Here is an 18270-nt window from a genome sequence, read left to right on the forward strand (position 1 = left end):
GGGCTGGACAGGGGACAGAGTGTACCTGCCCTCAGAGTGGAAGGGACCGCCACTCTCGAATTGGCCTTTTTAGCCACACCAGATGCTGCTTTCGGACCTCTTTCCAGAGCACGATACCATAGTCTCTCGAGACTGAAGGATGCCAATGAATGAATGAATGCCATTAAAAACAAAAAACGAATGGCCACTGTGCTGATTTTTCTCCAATGGACTTTTGAAATTGGAATTAAATACTGCATATAAAAACAAGTATCTTTGGAAGCTACAGTATAAACTTTTTCCTTGCTCATCCATTAAAGCTGGGGGAAAAAATACCAGAAATTATATCAGCAGCACTGATTTCATTCATGATCAGAATCTTTTAAAAACTATTTCTACATCACTAAACATCATCTTGGATCTCTTGAAAATACTCAGTTCAAAAGTCGGCTTGTAAAAGAAAATAAATAGAAATGCACAAGAGGGACGGCAGAGACATTTATTCCAGCAGTTGTTTTACTGCATCATACTCCAGGATAAAATATTGTAAAAGGCGAGCAAACCCAAAGAAAAAGTATAAAAACAAATCCACAAAATTTATGACTTTATTCTCAGAAAACTCACGATGGTACTGAGCAATTTCCTTTATTGCAAAATATGGGAAGGCAATGGGGAAAACTGTGTGTTCCCAGTTTTGTTACCTTTAAGCTTCCAGGAAAAAGATCGTACTTTCTGCCACCCTTGAGAAATGCCTGACAATGGTTGAAGATAGCTTTACCTTCTTGCACAATAAGTGCAAAATGGAGGTCTTGCTGCTGTCCTGTGGAGCTAATAACCTGCACCCCTGTGACATATGTAGCGCCTAGCATTCTCCACTGGAAACTCGCAGCAAGACAAATTCACCATTATGGAATACCAAACCCCATTTTGGTGACAACAGGATGAATGCTCCCAAAGAATACACCACTCAAATGTTAGTGCATAGGAAGGATTTCCTGACTCCAAGCACCAAAGGGTCACACAGCAAATGCCACTTAAATCTCTGTACAAGCATGACAAAATGTTTTCCCCATTCCCCCCCCCCCCCTTAATAGCATTTAGTACAGAGTCAGTGGTCACAGGGCACTGCCAGTTTCAGCAACAGTACAAGGAATTTCCTCAGCCAGTGCAAAGTCCTCTATGTTAGAACATCATGGGCTTGGTGTTCCACCAACATTTCCATGTTCTTCACATCTGTGCACCAGAACTCCAGACGGTCTTTCATACCCTTTATCTAAAAAAACAAGTCAAGAATCGTATTAGAAACTAAGACACAAATGAGAAAAACTGAGACACAATTGCCGTATCAGAAAATTTTCTAGCAAAATACTAACAGAGCATTCTAAGCGGATCCAGTTTGCAGACAAGGTGCAATCGGCACAACAAGCTATGCAAAGGCTTTCCTAGCTCTCACATTTGGCAACCTGAAGAGCTGTACCCCTGAAAACCTCGAGACTCCCAGATGACAGCTGTCACACCTCCACCTGTGTCCCGAAATCTCAGCAGATGCCACACCCAAAACCTAGCTGGGCACATTTCAAAAAGAGCCAGCCCACCCACCTCCTTTCCATACCCAATTAGATTTTGGTAATATAAGCCAATACTTATTTGAAACATTCCACCTGCTTAATAGATCTTCCTTTATCAACCACCTAGTTGAGAGGTTGAAAATTTCTTGAAACTAACAGGGCATTTGTTTCAGATACTTTATTTTGAGGCTGACAACAGCTAGGTGCCCCAACTTTTGCTACAGTGCTGCAGTGGATGGCTGGATCATCCACATGTGATATGCGGCAACCGATAAGAGGGAGGATGAGGTCCATGGATGGAAAGCTATAGCTTGTGTAAGGCCTCAAAGGGACAGTAGATGTGGAGCACAGGCAGCTTCAGAAAGTTCACTCTGATGACCTCTAAACTGTAGCATTCATTTAATCCAGACTGCTATGAGAAATTTGCTTCCAATTCTGAACAAAAACTTCCCAAACACCCTGAATTACTGGAGAAAGCATACTTCTTTTTTTGTCTCAACTCCAAATTAGTTTTACAAGAATGTCTTACTGCTTCCATTTGCCTTGGTAGCAGCATATTATATGACTGAAAAGTGTGGCTAGAAGTAGACATGCTGGCAATTAGAATTAATGTGATTCCTGCTGCTCACTACAAAAAAAGTAAGACTTCTACATTCTAAAACTGATGTGTGTGTGTGTATATACATATAAAATGTGATGGCTAAACAAATGAAACCCTCTGCCAACAGCCTACGCTATTTTCCACCATAAAACTTTCTCCTATAGTTCTAAAACAGAATCTCTGTGAGGGACTGCATGAGGACAGGTTACCTGTTGTAAATCCAACACGCGTGGTTGAACCCATGTCATGTGAACCTTTTTATCCACTTCATCAATACTGCCTTTCACCAAGCCTACTGAGAGTGCTTTCATCACTAGCAGCTCCACCTGCACAAGAAAAGAATGTGGTGTCTTTACTGTCTTTCGAAGTTGTATCCAGTACGTCCCAGGTCACAACTTACTGATCCGAATACATGCTACAACTAGCAAACAAATACAGAAAATACATAGAGCTTAACAGTTCGTTACCATCTTGCCCAAAAGCTTAAATGGAGCAGCTTCAATAAAAATTACTTGAAATAAAAATGTTACATTAAAGAGTGGATTGCTCTCTATTCAAGTGAGTAAAAACATGGTATATAAAGCAAATAAATAAACTGCTCATCAGACCAGATCATATGGTTACAACTGAGGTTACTTCCAAAAGCAACTCACCTCATTTATAGTGACTTTGGCACTTCTAGCAATTTCTTCAAAAGTAAGTTGTCTGTGATTAGCTGGTCTGGTGAAGGTCATCTGTAGCCAAGAAAAGCTATAGGATTAAAACTAATATGGACTTTAAAAAATAACATGCCCACTGCACAAATCTATTTTTGTCTCATCCTTGCTGACCTCAATACAAGAAGTTATTGACTGTAAAGCGCTCTAGGTTTTTGACAGAAACTTTACGAAAAAGTAGTATCTTGGCATTATAAATGGAAACTATATAAAATTTGCAGTGATTCCCAAAACCCCAGCAATCTCAAAGCATGTTTTCAAATAAAAACTAAAGCTAACTGATATTAAGCAGTTTGTGATTAACATTTAATTATTAAATATTATCAATCCATATGAGAATATTTCATATAATGGCTTCCTTTATGCTGTTTTCTGGTCTAATATTTTTGAACAAAATAAATATTAAGACCAACATACCAAAGGATGTTTTTCCTTTAACATTAAACAGAAGTCAATACATAATGAGATCAAATTGAATGACATACTGTATATGGCAGGACAGTAAGCATAATATATTACTAAGATACTAACTGGTGTTCTTAAAATCCATTTATTTCAACCACCCTGATAAGAAGCCTTTCATTTTGCATCATAATTTAGTTTCATAAAAATAAAAAACAAGATGTTTCAGTGATAATATCTAGCAAGTTTCCAGAATGCAAAAAAATGATCCTCTGCAATGAGGATGCAAATTAAAGTAAAAGTAATATCAGTTAACAAAATGAATATAAACGCTGGCCTATGATTTTGACCAATACTTTGGCCAAAAGAGTCTATGTTATCCCGATAACTAGCAAAGGTGCTCTGTCTGTTACAGGACTTACCTCCATTAAACACAGTAGTTGGATTTTTTGCAGCAGAAGTGTTTCATTTGCAGCCAAGTCTGGCTGTAAAACATAAACCCAAAACATTAAGAAGCTAACCTGCATTTTCTTTAATTTTTTTAAAAATCTAACAGGAAAGTATCATGCATTTTATATGTTTTGCTTCTGTGCTCAAAACTATTCTCAAGCACACTATAAAATCATTCCAAACTTCTAAATGCAGCTATCAAGATGGATTAAAATAGATCTCCTTATGAAGGGAAAGTCAAGAAAAATAAAGAATTCCAGCAGTCTTTGCCAATTATCTTTATCTCATTTTATTGGTGGTCCTTAGCATTGGATGTTAGGGATGCACAGTTTTAGAGAACAAGTTGTACAAAATTCTCTAGAGAGCAAGTCCAGCTCTTACCTGCCATTCATTAAAGCTGCATCTTTTTCCAGGAAGACACAGCTGCTTTAGTGAGCCAAAAAGTGTAACACTCAAGACTCTTACACATCCTAAAGCATTATACAGCAAACTATACAACAAAGTAGGCCTGTACAACACACGGACAGCCAAGCAATTGGCGCAGCCCATCAGCAGTTTTTGAAAAACCAGTCCACTGACACAAAATGTCACTGCCATCAGGAAGGATCTGCTGTTATTGTTTAGGTCAGGGGTGTAAAACTCAATTTCATTGAGGGCCACATCAGCATTGCAGTTGCCCTCAGGGGGGCGGCTAGAGTGCGTATGGCCTACTGGGTGGGCATGGCCAGCTCTACATCGTTCGCATCAAGGGTGCCTATGGAGGCCTGGGCAGGAGTGGGACAGATCTGACGGTCTCTGGGCCAGGGCCAAGGCGGGTCTCTGGGCCAGGGCCAAGGCAGTGGGGGCCGTTCCCTCACTGTTTCCAGGATAGCTTTGTGGGCCACATGAAACTACTTCGTGGGCCGGATCCGGCCCCCCGGCCTTGTGTTTGACATGTCTGGTTTAGGTTTTCAAGTCCCCCTCCCCCTGACCTTGAGACATGCTGCCAAACACCCACAAGGCCTCCAAGCCTCATGAATACTGCCAACACCACTGCTGCCACTGCACTGCTAGTAGCCAACAGCTGGTCACCTCACCAGCTATTTGAATGTGATCTGCAATTATATGGCCCTTTTGCCTCTACAACTATGTAGGTCTGATCCTAACTGAATCCGGGTTTGCAAATGGTGTTCTGCTCACAGAACACATTCAGCAATGGATTGTGTTCTATAAGATGCTTAACAGCCCCTCCAATTTGCAATCCCAGGCAGGCAGTAAAACCCTGGGGTGTCTAGCTGAACAAGCCTAACCTTGCATAAGAACTATTACAATGATTTAATCTCTCTGAATTCATATCTGTGCAGAAAATATGAATGATATTCATCTAAAGGTGTTTACATTGCTTTCCTAAAATGCTATCAGATCATGCCAATCACTAACCTGTTGGCCCCACGATGATTTCAATGCTTGGAATTTTTCCACATTGCCACTATTGAAGGCGTAAAGAGTGTCAATCAGCCATTGTCTGTCAGTGTCCCTCAAAGATTCCAGTACAGGATGCATAAGCTGTAGATGGAGATTGGTAAGATTATTATTAACAGCAAACTTTTTTTAAACCCAACTGTTAAAACTAATATAACTCTACTTACCAGTTCCCCGAAGTTATAGACTCCTTCACCCAAGAGTCCTGCCAAGCCTAAAGTAAAAGCTCTTTCCTGCTGGTCTGCCACTGAAAAGAAAAACGTTTTACTTCAGTGACTATCCCACATTCCCTCTCCCATTTCAGTAGCTGGGAGAATCCCCAACTTCAGAATTGCTATTTTAAATTCAATTCATATCTATTATTTTTAATCTACAGTTGAAACACTGACTTTATGTGTAAGATAAACAGGTGTTAGTGTGCATTCCCCACCCTTTTGAAAACTAAGGCTGTGTCTATGACCATTCTATTTATAGAACTGCCTTGTTCTTTCCTTAAGATGTTTGCTGTGTGCTTCTACATCTGTGTTAGTTTTAAAGATTAAAAAATTCTTGAACTGAGTTGCTCTTTTTTAAGGCAACAAGCATTACACTGCCAAACACATTCACTGGGGAAAGAAAAAAGGTGTCTACCTGGCAGGTCTTTGACATCTATGCAGCCCAGGAACCTTAATGCATCCTTATAGTAAGAGGCATGATTCCCAATTGTTTGATAATACTTGCTAGAGAGATCATAGAAGCGGCTGTGAACAGATGTTACTCCAGGAAGGTTATTCAACATTTCCTCAACATCTTCAATCGTCTCCTAAAGAAAATAAAATGGATTCCAGATCTTAATTTTCTTAAATAATATATATGGAAAGAGTATAAGTCTGCTTTTAGAAATATATGCATATACTCAATCAGTACTGAAGAAAATTATCAGTACTTGAATCAATGAATGCTAACAGATATAGCCTGAGGTTACCCATTTATTTTAGGAGAGCGGCAAATAAACATGCATTTACATATCTCTAGAGTATATAAGGTTAGCTAGATGGTCCTGAAGAAGGCTAGGTATAATTAGGCAGGAAGATTTGCCAGAATGAGTGAACAATATTTGAAGTCAAGCAAAAGACTGCCTGGTCTCTAAGAGAGAATTAGGTCGTAATACAGTATCTGTACATTTGTTGGCAACAACTGCATCAATTTCTCTGAATTGAAATACCGTATATACTTGAGTATAAGCCGAATTTTTCAGCCCACTTTTCGGGCTGAAAAACCCCACTTCGGCTTATACTCCAGTCAACAAAAAAAAAAGAACTGTCCCTTCGTTCGGAACAGGCTGCTGAGAGAAGGGAGCGGCAGAGCCTTGCAGAGCTGGCGGCAGTCCAGCGTTGTTTCTCCCCCTCGTGCGTGCGTGTGTGTGTCAGACCCACGGGAATGGCTGGTAGGGAAGCGGCATTCCGGCATTCCCCCCTTTCCTGTGTGTCGAGCCCACGGGGCTTGACACACAGAGAAACGCAAATGCCGGACTGCCGCCACCTTTACTAGCCATTCCTGCGGGTCTGACACACACACACACACACACACACGCACGAGGGGGAGAAACAACGCTGGACTGCCGCCACCTCTGCCAGCCCTGCAAGCCTCTGCCGCCCCGGCGTTGGTGGTCGAGCTCTTCGGAGCCGGCAGAGAATCTCCCGCAGGAGGAGGTTGCGGCTTTCTCTCTTGCTTCGGACTGCAAGGATTTAAACTCCAGGAACAAATCCCGATGGAAGTTTTTTTTAAAAAAATACTCCTCCGGGTCGGACAGGGGACCGAGGCTGAGGTCTAGGGGTAGTGGGGGGGGGGCTCGCGGACATAGATGGGCTCAAGTGGAAGCCAAGCAGCCCTACCGAATCTGGGCTTCTGGACGGAGCAGCCGGTGGTGCGTTTCAAAAAGCAGAAAAGTTGGATGTTGAACATTTCAGAGGCCGTGGGTCAAGCAGGCTACGCTTCCCCGGGCGCTGCAACGGCACCCGTTTTCCCCGGCGAGTTTTCCCTACCTGGCCCCTGCAGAATCGCGGCGGCGCCCCTGGAGAAGCCTACCCCGAGGCTGCGGCCGATTTTTCCTTCTCCAGGCCTCTGCCGCCCGTTTCTGTCTGACACACACACACACACACGCACGCACGAGGGGGAGAAACAACGCTCTGGGCGGCAGAGGCCTGGAGAAGGAAAAATCAGATTACCCCTTCCACACGTAAAACTTCCAGTTTAATTACAAAGGAAGAAGAGAGAAACTTAGATCAACAGCTCACCTTCCTTTTCCTCTAGGTTGCAAGGGGAAAAATAAAAATCAAAGATCCTTGGAAGTAATGGTTGGAAAAGTTTGCAAGTCTTTGGGAAAGTTCAAGAAGTGAAAGGAATACCCTCCTCTTGAAAGACCAGATAAGGCAGACAGGGAGATGAAGAGTTCAACCGAGTTTCCTCTTTTGTTCAGGCATCTGCACCCGCTGCTTTTAAACTCGCCGGGCGCTGCAACGGCACCCGTTTTCCCCGGCGAGTTTTCCCTACCTGGCCCCTGCAGAATCGCGGCGGCGCCCCCGGAGAAGCCTACCCCGAGGCTGCGGCCGATTTTTCCTTCTCCAGGCCTCTGCCGCCCGTTTCTGTCTGACACACACACACACACACGCACGCACGAGGGGGAGAAACAACGCTCTGGGCGGCAGAGGCCTGGAGAAGGAAAAATCAGATTACCCCTTCCACGTAAAACTTCCAGTTTAATTACAAAGGAAGAAGAGAGAAACTTAGATCAACAGCTCACCTTCCTTTTCCTCTAGGTTGCAAGGGGAAAAATAAAAATCAAAGATCCTTGGAAGTAATGGTTGGAAAAGTTTGCAAGTCTTTGGGAAAGTTCAAGAAATACCCTCCTCTTGAAAGACAGCTTGCCAAGCGGTCGGGAGCCGCGACTTGTTGCTTCTGCGCAACTCTTGGGAAGACGCAGAGGGTCCTCTGGCAAAAGCAGATGCGCCCTGGCCGGCCGGGCGCTTCTTTGCTTTCTTTTCCAATCCCCTCCCCCAAAATGTATTGTGGTCGGTATTTGGCGACCGAGTCCAGTGGCTTTTGCTGCTCCTGAGGAGGAGGAGGAGGAGGAGGAGGAGGAGGAGGAGGAGGAAGAGGAGGAGGACAGGTGAAAAGGCCGAGGCTTTGTTATGCGCTGGATGCTCTGGCTTCCCCCCCTCCCTGCCTGTACAACAGGTAGCGATGTCAGAAGCCGGGAAAAGCAGTGCGCCGAGTCCCGGCCGAGGCGACGCTTTTGTTCTCCTCGCCTGGATGCGCTTCCAAAAGTGAAAGGAAAGGCTTCACCCAAAACTTGCTTCCCATTTTCCTCCCCCTCCCCCCTTTTCCCTTTCTCCCTCCTCCCAGCGCGGCGCTTTGAGTAGTAGCCCTTCCACTCCCCGGCTCCCATCCCGGGTTCTTGAAAGCCCCGGTTTTCGTCCTTGGGTACGGGAAGAGGACTCCCGGCGCCCACCCGGCCGAATTGCGAGGGGAGATTGTTCTCCGCGCCTGTCAAAGGGGACCCAAACAAAGAGGTGCATTTGCCGGAAACAACGATCGGAGGGATTCTCCTTGCCTCCTCCGCCTCCATGAAGATTTGTTTTTCTGGGAGGCTCACTTAGAGGGAAGTTTTGAACTGGAAGCCAGGGATGAGGCGAGAAACCAACAGCCTGCGTCCGTCTCTCTCTTTATGTATATTTCTGTATATATCTTATCTCGGGATCTAGACCTTTCGAAGGAGAAGGGGCGGCTGGAGTTCGTGAGTTGCTGTGGGACCCAAGGGTTGGGGGAAGAGAGAAGGGAGGGAAAAGGGGAGAAACCTGCCGCTGGCTAGTTCTTTGTCTGATCGGGGAGCCTGAACAAAAGAGGAAACTCGGTTGAACTCTTCATCTCCCTGTCTGCCTTATCTGGTCTTTCAAGAGGAGGGTATTCCTTTCACTTCTTGAACTTTCCCAAAGACTTGCAAACTTTTCCAACCATTACTTGCAAGGATCTTTGATTTTTATTTTTCCCCTTGCAACCTAGAGGAAAAGGAAGGTGAGCTGTTGATCTAAGTTTCTCTCTTCTTCCTTTGTAATTAAACTGGAAGTTTTACGTGTGGAAGGGGTAATCTGATTTTTCCTTCTCCAGGCCTCTGCCGCCCAGAGTGTTGTTTCTCCCCCTCGTGCGTGCGTGTGTGTGTGTGTGTCAGACAGAAATGGGCGGCAGAGGCCTGGAGAAGGAAAAATCGGCCACAGCCTCGGGGTAGGCTTCTCCAGGGGCGCCGCCGCGATTCTGCAGGGGCCAGGTAGGGAAAACTCGCCAGGGAAAACGGGTGCCGTTGCAGCGCCTGGGGAAGCGTAGCCTGCTTGACCCACGGCCTCTGAAATGTTCAAAATCCAACTTTTCTGCTTTTTGAAACGCACCACCGGCTGCTCCGTCCAGAAGCAGAGGCTGGATCCGCGCTCCGGAAGCCTCTGCCGCCGGTGGATGCTGGATCCGCGCTCCACAAGCCTCTGCCGGTGGCAGGATGCGGATCCAGCCGGCGGCAGAGGCTTGTGGAGCGCGGATCCAGCCTCCGCCGGCATGCAGGCAAATCCTGCTAAAGGGCTTTTCCCCCCCACTGGATCCGCGCTCCGCAAGCCTCTGCCGCCGGCGGAGGCTGGATCCGCGCTCCACAAGCCTCTGCCAGCGGCAGGGCGCGGATCCAGCCGGCGGCAGAGGCTTGTGGAGCACGGATCCAGCCTCCGCCGGCGGCAGAGGCTTCCGGAGCGCGGATCCAGCCTCTGCCGGCATGCAGGCAAATCCTGCTAAAGGGCTTTTCCCCCCCACTGGATCCGCGCTCCGCAAGCCTCTGCCGCCGGCGGAGGCTGGATCCGCGCTCCACAAGCCTCTGCCAGCGGCAGGGCGCGGATCCAGCCGGCGGCAGAGGCTTGTGGAGCACGGATCCAGCCTCCGCCGGCGGCAGAGGCTTGCGGAGCGCGGATCCAGCCTCTGCCGGCATGCAGGCAAATCCTGCTAAAGGGCTTTTCCCCCCCACTGGATCCGCGCTCCGCAAGCCTCTGCCGCCGGCGGAGGCTGGATCCGCGCTCCGCAAGCCTCTGCCGGTGGCAGGGCGCGGATCCAGCCGGCGGCAGAGGCTTGTGGAGCACGGATCCAGCCTCCGCCGGCGGCAGAGGCTTGCGGAGCACGGATCCAGCCGGCGGCAGAGGCTTGTGGAGCATGGATCCAGCCTCCGCCGGCGGCAGAGGCTTGCAGAGCGCGGATCCAGCCGCCGGCGACAGAGGCTCGATCCGCCGTTCTGCAAGCCTCCGCCGCCGGTTAATACCCTGTATTCAGCTCTGGGAAGTGGGGGGAATTGGGAGAGAGGGGGAGTTTGGGAGGAGGGGGAGGGGGAGCTCCACGGTGCAAAAATAAAGCCCTGCCGCTCTTCGCGTTGCTTGCCCGACTGGCTGTCACGGGACCGCACGGATCGCCTCGCTCCCAACGGCAGCTGATTCCTTCGAGTTTGGTCTCGAACGATTTTGCATTTTCTCCAGTGCTGAAAGCCACTCGGGCGGATCCCAGCCTCGGCTTATACTTGAGTCAAGAACTTTTTCCAGTTTTTGGGGGTAAAATTAGGGGTCTCGGCTTATACTCGAGTCGGCTTATACTCAAGTATATACGGTACTTCATTTATATAAAGTAGAAATGTACAACCTAAACTCTCATATAATCCCACATCTTAGACACATCCCCAGAGTCACTCTTAAAAACTGTCACCCAAGGTGTAATGTTTAATCATAAACAAGAGAAACAATATATAGGAGCAGCTGTATTAACAATATTTCATTAATTTCATTAAATCAGATTTTAGTACTTTCACAGAATTCAATAATAAGCACAAGAATACTGGAAAGGAGAAATGGTTAAAAATTGTGAGCAACCTAAAAATGTAACTATTTAACGCAATAGGTAAAACTCAATCAATGAACATGCAAATAAAATACTCCTCACCTTTGTAACTTGCAGGTCACCAATGTTTAATTTTAGAGCACCAATGGCTGTTTTACACAGAATCACAGCTTCATCGCTGCTTTTCACCTACAATCAACATAAATGCCACATCACAAAACAGCTGTTGTATATGTCAGCTGTATCAAACAGTAAAAAAAATCAAAATAAAAGTCCTAAATCTTAACTTCCGTCCTATCTATTTTCTTACTGTAAAAAAAGCACACAGAATAATTGGTTCCAGTCCAAATAGGCAATTGAAGTTTTTAAAGCTTATATTTATTTTTGAAATAGAGCTAGCTCTCATTTTAACAACTGTTTGGCAACTGTTCAAATTTACAGTAATGCTGAACGAATGGTAGTTACCACTATTCCTTGAAATTATGGTTGTTGCAACACCTCTGTAGTCACCTAATCAAAATTCAAGCACCTGGAAGCCCCACCCACATGCTCCAGCTCCTCCCACCTGCCTCTCTCTCTCCCCCATCCATGTCTTTTGGTTACCCTGCACTCTGCTGCCACCATTCATTGTGTTCCTCTTGCTGCTGACAAATCATGCCTGGCCTGGACAGTTGCCAGTCCTTCACAAGGCCTTCACGACAGTTGCTTACATCTCCCTGTCTCTGCCCTTTTGGCTTCACAAAGGGCCAGCAACTGCCTTAGCCATATGTACCTCATCAGCAGGAGGAAAAAGATCATGGAGATCAGCTGGGTAACTGCAGGGCAGATAAAAGGGCAGAAATGGGGGGGGGGGACTGAAGCAGAGGGGAGTATGGCAGGACAGGAGAATTCTACACTCCTTGCATAAAGACTACAAACAAGGCTACCAGAACTTCTGTCACTAAGTGGCACAGTCATGTGATGTTTGACTAACAATCACGTTGCTTAATGAAATAAAATTCTGCCCCAAATTAGGGTTGTTAAGGAAAGACTACCTGTACTATGTTAGAGTAAAAATGATAAACCTATATCAAAATTGCCTGTATTCTGCTACAGTTCTTCAAAACTAATCTCTTCCTTGACCTTTCCTCAAACAGAACTTTCCTTTTTCCCAGTTTGCACGCACAGCAAATTAACGTTTAAAGCCCCAACAGCAACTGCATGCATAAGTCATGAGCTAACTGAAACATGACCTGCTATCAATTTATATTTTGTACTAAATTAATTATTGCAGTATTTGCAACCTATCTGTCAACTGGCTGGCCAGTATAGCAAATGTCTGAAACTAATATTTGAATTAATTAAAAAATTATATACAATTGTCTATTACATTCTTTCCTTACCTTTTCTCGGGTCTTTTCCAGAAAAGTAAGAGCAACATTAGGATCTAAAGAAATGCAAACCAGAGGCAATATTAGAGATTATTTTAAATATATATGCCATGCCTATCATGCAATCCAGCATTAACCCTTTAAAAATTATATTGTTCAATGAAACATATTAATATAAAAACATAATTTCCACATTAATCTTTTAAGAATGAAATGTGTACAATGAAATATAATATAAAACATATAAAATATAATAAATATCAAAGAACTCCAGGCATGCTTTTCATATCCCTTTACTGTAATTCTCTGTGGTATAAATAAATGTGGGATCTCTTGCATATCGTATCATTTCATCCTACACTAAAGTGTAAAGATTAAAATCCTATAAGTATATGAGCAATTAAATAAGCTTTCAATTTGAACTGAATACTTTATTTGGCCAAGTGTGATTTGTTTCCAGTACAGAAGCACTCATGAAAAGCAACAGAACAATAATACCAATAAAAGGGGGGAGTGAAGAAGAAAATGAGGATAAATAATACTGCGGTCACACTATATGGATAAATATACATAACCATTACACAGCAGTGTGAGAATTAGGTATTCAGCAGAGCAAATGGCACAGGGAAAACATGTCCAGAAAAAACCGCTTTCAATCTGTACTTCCAGAATTCAGCACTTAGTTGGCATATTAATACCATCATTGGGCAAAATACTCAATTTTGAAAACTTTTTGAAAATGTTACTTTAGAATACTTTTGGAATAATCAAAAATAGCATGTGAACAGTCGCATTAAGATAAAAACAGCTATTCTAGATTTGAAGCTGTCTATATAAAACAAATACTCCTTTACCGTATTTGATATATTTCAGTACTAATAAGTACCACAAAAGGCTAAATATATAGATGTTTTCCCTAACAGAGTTGAAGGGTCAACTGCTATTACTTTATACCATTCTCAGCCTCAAAATCTCTACCTGAACCATTGTCTTTAGGAAAATAATTACAAGAGGTTTACCTGTCATTTGCCGTACCACATGAAGAATGATTTCTACAAGGGATAAAGGGTTCACCCTAAAATAAAGAGAAATTATTATGAATCGATGAAAAATAATCTAGGCTTTTTTAAGTCTAGCCATGCGAAAAATTTTTACCTGTGTTCAAACTCACTGATAAAGTTCTCATAAAGCTGTAAGCCAAAAGAAAAAGATAATTTTAATAACACAGATGTACACATTAAATAACTACAAACATTGCTACTGAGCAGTTTCATGACAATACAGATATTTTTGAACAAAAAAGGGAAGAGCAGTGACAGTTCTATGAACAATAAGGAGACTGCCGGGGGTGGGGGTGTGTGTGGAATGTGACAAATCACTTTCCTCGGCCCCAGTTCTACAAAGGTATAAGAGTATAAAGCCTTTTCATCAATAATATAAACCTACAAAATTAAAGTGTTTCATTAAATCAAGGATAGTATCTCATGTGATCTATCTAATTTATTTTAGAAGTCATCCAAGTAAGAAAGTCCACCCCTACCTCCAGGCATTTAACAGCTTTGCCCTTAATGTGAGAATGAATCATTAAATGCTGCATCAGTATCTTTAACTAACTGAAACCTGTTAGATATAATCTTGTTCTCTAAGACAGGAATCTAGTTTTGTGGTATCCTTTCAAGAATTTGAAGAGTACCAAGTTCACCAGTAGCAAAGGAAAATATATCCATTTGATCCTTCACCAGATTTGTTTTCAAAATGACTACAACCTTTTTCTTATTTTTGTTATATAACTTCTTCAGGGCCTTACTTCATTGCAGTGACATTACATGCCAATGTGAATACCTCTGTTATAAACCTAAAAATTAAAATCAAATTACTAAAATGAGGTTCCTTTGGAAATATAAATTACAGAACTGAAAACTGTGTGTATTGCAAATAGATAACAACCCTTTGCATCTGTTAGGATGATTCTTAAACAAGCCATTCTAATTTAATAATACTAGGACATATACCTTGATAAGACCATCTCCTTGAGCAAAGCAGGGATCTTGCACAAAATCCAAAACCTGCAATGTTAGTTGGTGCCAGAGTCTGTAACATACATAGACAAAAGAAATAGTATCAATATTGACAAATTTATACATGAGCATATCCAAACTGAAAATTCACTCTAATACTTATTACATATGGAATTATTCAAAATATTTGTTTGAATGAGAAAACTTAAATAACATTGATTTTAAAATAACTTACCAACAAAATTTGCTTAAAATAAGAAAATAACCAAATTTATCAGGAATAGTTCCTAGGAAAAGTGCATCATTAAGAAAAATCAGGCAGCAGGTTTTCAAAGAGCTGCTATCATTAATAAACAACATTGAGCAAAATAGCTTGTCTCATTACAGAATAGCTTCAGTATATCCACAGACATGTCAGTATTTCAGAACAATGTATGTAGGCCATCAAAACCTGGACAGGTGCATCCAGTGCTTTTTTTGTAAAAGAAAAAGGTGCCGGAACTCACACATGTCATACAACCCGCCTTGCCTACCCTACAAGGTTCCATCCAAAAAAGGTGCCGGAACTCCGTTCTGAGCGTTCTATGACAAAAAAAGCCCTGGGTGCATCTATGTATGTATGTATTCATGTATATTCAATTCAGTGTTGACTCCTGGCTATTGTCGGGAGTGCTGTGTTTCATGGCAAGAATTTTTCATAAATGGTTTGCCATTACCTTGCTTCCTACAGCCCAAGGCCACCCAGTTGGTTTTGTGCCTGAGGAGGGATTAGAACTCACAGTCGCTGTTTCTAGGCTGGCACCTTAACCACTACATCAATATGGCTCTCACAATGTATGCCTCATTTAATTTAATATTAAGAACCAAAACAGATTCTTGGTTCTTGCCATGATGAGAAACAAATCATTTGTTGTTGATACCTATACGTTGGTTGCATCAAACTTTTTTTTTAATCCCCCAACGGAACAATATTCCCACTTGTTCTCTAACGTTTGAGAACTGATGGTCCGCGCAGAGCAGATTAAAAACTGTAGCAGGGACTATGGAAATAGAACATCAAATGGAAATCTGCTCTGAGAGAATGGAGTCTTATATGTCTGGAATCTCTTTTCGTGTTACTTTAAAAAACCGAAATGTTTTTTTTATTATTATTTTAATTCCATTTATATCCCGCCCTTCTCCGAAGACTCAGGGCGGCTTACAAGCTTAGCAGTAGCCTTCATTCTATGTATATGCCTGCTTATTAGGGCTTTCACACACACCCCAAGCGGCATTATTACAAAGTCAGCTTAATTGCCCCCAACAATCTGGGTCCTGGTTTGAAGCATAAATATTTAAATTCGAAAGCAACGTGTGTGCTACCAATATTATTAGCTGCATGAAACGTCGGGAACTACAGCCGGCTACCAGAAGAGGTCTTCAACATCTCAATACCTGAACCCAGGGGTAGGCAACCTCGGCTCTTTTATGACTCGTGGACTTCAACTCCCAGAATTCCTGAGTCAGCATAGCTGACTCAGGAATTCTGGGAGTTGAAGTCCACGAGTCATAAAAGAGCCGAGGTTGCCTAGCCCTGCCTTAACCATTGTCCTTCAGCATTTCCCGAGTAAGGAACCCATCGCAGCTAGCAAAGATCTCCCCCCCCCACTCCTGACCGCCACCTCCCGGACTCCAACGCACGTGTGCACCCCTTTACCTCGCTTCCCTTCCCCCCCTCCCCCACCGCCTTGCTGAACCGATCTCCAGACTCACTTTTTATTGTAAAGTTCCTCCAGCCGGTGCCATACGGCGGCCTGACCAGGCCCAGAACTCTGGCTCTGCTGTAGGAAAGCTGGGACGTCCTTCATGGTAGGACCGGGAGGGGAACAGCACGGGGAAAAAAAAACCGCGGTTCACTCCGAAGAGCAACAGAGACCGGCCCTTCTCGCCGCCGGAAATGCACACTCACTTCCGGCACCTTCCACGCGGAGCATGCCGGGTACCGTATGGCTTTGCGTAGAGTAGCCTCGCTTCAACATTCCGCCCCCGAAGAAGGATTGGTTGATCTCTGTGGTTAAGGGGCCCGCTAAACTCTCCGAATGGTTGCTGGGAGTGTTCGGAGCTGCTTTTCTCGCTCGGGCGCCCCCTGCCGATCAGCTTTCCAAGTGACATGAAGGCACGGTCGGTAAGCACTACTAGGCGGCTGCCGTTTCATTCCTTTCTCTTGCGTGTCACAAGGACAGCAAGACGTATTAAGTTTCATTATTGTTGCTGCCTAGGTGCGTTGACATCATTATAGTCTCTTCTAGGGGGGCAGGACTCAATAGTCTTGCTGGCCATAGATCTTGGGTTTCATAGATCTTGGGTTCATTCTTAGCAGAACCAGTAAATGAGCTCCCTCCAATAAAGCGCTTTGCTGTTTTCTATATATTTATTTATTTTTTTATTTTAATTCCATTTATATCCCGCCCTTCTCCGAAGACTCAGGGCGGCTTACAAGCTTAGCAGTAGCCTTCATTCTGTATATGCCTGCTTATTAGGACTTTCACACACACCCCAAGCGGCATTATTACAAAGTCAGCTTAATTGCCCCCAACAATCTGGGTCCTCATTTTACTTACCTCGGAAGGATGGAAGGCTGAGTCAACCTTGAGCCTGGTGGGATGCGAACCTGCACTAATTGCAGGCAGCTGGTGTTACCTAAGGAGGCATTAGCCCACTGCTCCACCAAGGCTATATTCGGGTTTACTTTAGCATTTAGAAAATTAGAAAAAGTTAACGTTAGGGAAGACATTCCTATTCCGTTCTGTGTCGTTTTGGAAAAAGCAGGGGAGCCTTGCATTTTAAAACACTTTTGAAAAAGGGTTTGTGGTTTGCCTTAGAAAAATGCATGTGAGGAAATGTAGGAGTGAGGTTTTTAAATTAGTTTTTATTGAACATTTTTTACAGAGTAAAACAATACAAATTATAAAGAGGGAAAAGTAGGAAAAAGCAATTAAAAAAGGAAACAAAGTTATGAAGAAGCACCTTTTGCTCTTTACAGCAGTTATAAATGCATTATATATTTTAGCTTCTTAATCTAAAGATACTGCTCCCTTCTTTCCATATTCTACACTTTATAGTCATCAGACCCATAAATCATGTTCATTTTTGTTCCGTTTTCAGCATAAAGTCCATACAGGTGTCAGACTAATCACAAGTATAGTTGCTGCCTTTTCCCTAATCAAACCATTTTGGTCATCTTTGCAAATTCTGTCATCTTCACCAACCATTCCTCTATTTATTGTATGTGTATTTCAGAGTCTTTCCATTTTTGTGCATATAATAATTTTGCTGCCGATGAAAAGTAGGAAGATTTTGACTGGCAAAGAGTTTTTTTTAGAATCAAAAATCTTGTTCCAATCTGTTTCATTAGCCAATTAATCTTACGATGATGCCTAACTATATAGGTGTGACCCTGTACTTAAGGCAGTGTTTTTCAAACTTGAAACTTTAAGATAGATGAAATTTAACTCCCAGAATTCCACAGCCAGCATTTTAAAGTTGTCAAGTTTGGGGGGGGGAATGACCCAAGGAATATTATTTGTGGTAATCAGTTTTTTAAAAGTCAACTGTTGTTCATGCAGCTGTGTTGATAATTTTATTAATATCTGCATCTTGGAAGGATTTTTGTTTCCAGAAACTGGGACTTTTCACTCTACCATGTTTAAGTGCTATCCATCCATTCTTTTGGTAGCAGAAAAATATAACTGCTGCATGGAACTTGCTATCCCTATTGCCAATCCCAGTTTCTGCCAGTCACCTGTCTTGCTTCCAAACCTGTTTTAAATACCTTGA

At 43.4% G+C, this 18270-nt stretch overlaps 1 protein-coding gene across 1 annotated transcript; it reads right to left on the bottom strand.

Annotated features, from left to right (window-relative positions):
* Positions 1 to 464: 464 nt before the first annotated feature.
* PSMD13 (proteasome 26S subunit, non-ATPase 13) lies at positions 465 to 16454 on the bottom strand. The gene is made up of 13 exons (XM_083349004.1): positions 16207 to 16454; positions 14449 to 14527; positions 13592 to 13626; positions 13456 to 13511; positions 12449 to 12492; positions 11169 to 11255; positions 5808 to 5979; positions 5345 to 5424; positions 5136 to 5261; positions 3689 to 3751; positions 2802 to 2882; positions 2358 to 2474; positions 465 to 1252 (listed from the first exon to the last, which is right to left on the bottom strand). Exons 1-13 carry the CDS (start codon positions 16299 to 16301, stop codon positions 1157 to 1159), a joined length of 1131 nt encoding a protein of 376 aa, XP_083205130.1. The 5' UTR covers positions 16302 to 16454; the 3' UTR covers positions 465 to 1156.
* Between the last annotated feature and the right edge of the window lie 1816 nt (positions 16455 to 18270).

This window comes from Vipera ursinii, assembly GCF_947247035.1.
Source record: "Vipera ursinii genome assembly, chromosome: 1".
NCBI classification, from domain to species: Eukaryota; Metazoa; Chordata; class Lepidosauria; order Squamata; family Viperidae; genus Vipera; species Vipera ursinii.

Bases quoted from the DNA above. Each gene is read 5' to 3' on its own strand.
- PSMD13 (XM_083349004.1), bottom strand. From the start codon at position 16,301: ATGAAGGACGTCCCAGCTTTCCTACAGCAGAGCCAGAGTTCTGGGCCT. The intron at 5,980-11,168 runs GTGAGGAGTATT...TATTTTCTTTAG, and splicing joins GTGACCTGCAAGTTACAAAG to GAGACGATTGAAGATGTTGA. The intron at 1,253-2,357 runs GTAACCTGTCCT...TTGTTTTTTTAG, and splicing joins GCGTGTTGGATTTACAACAG to ATAAAGGGTATGAAAGACCG.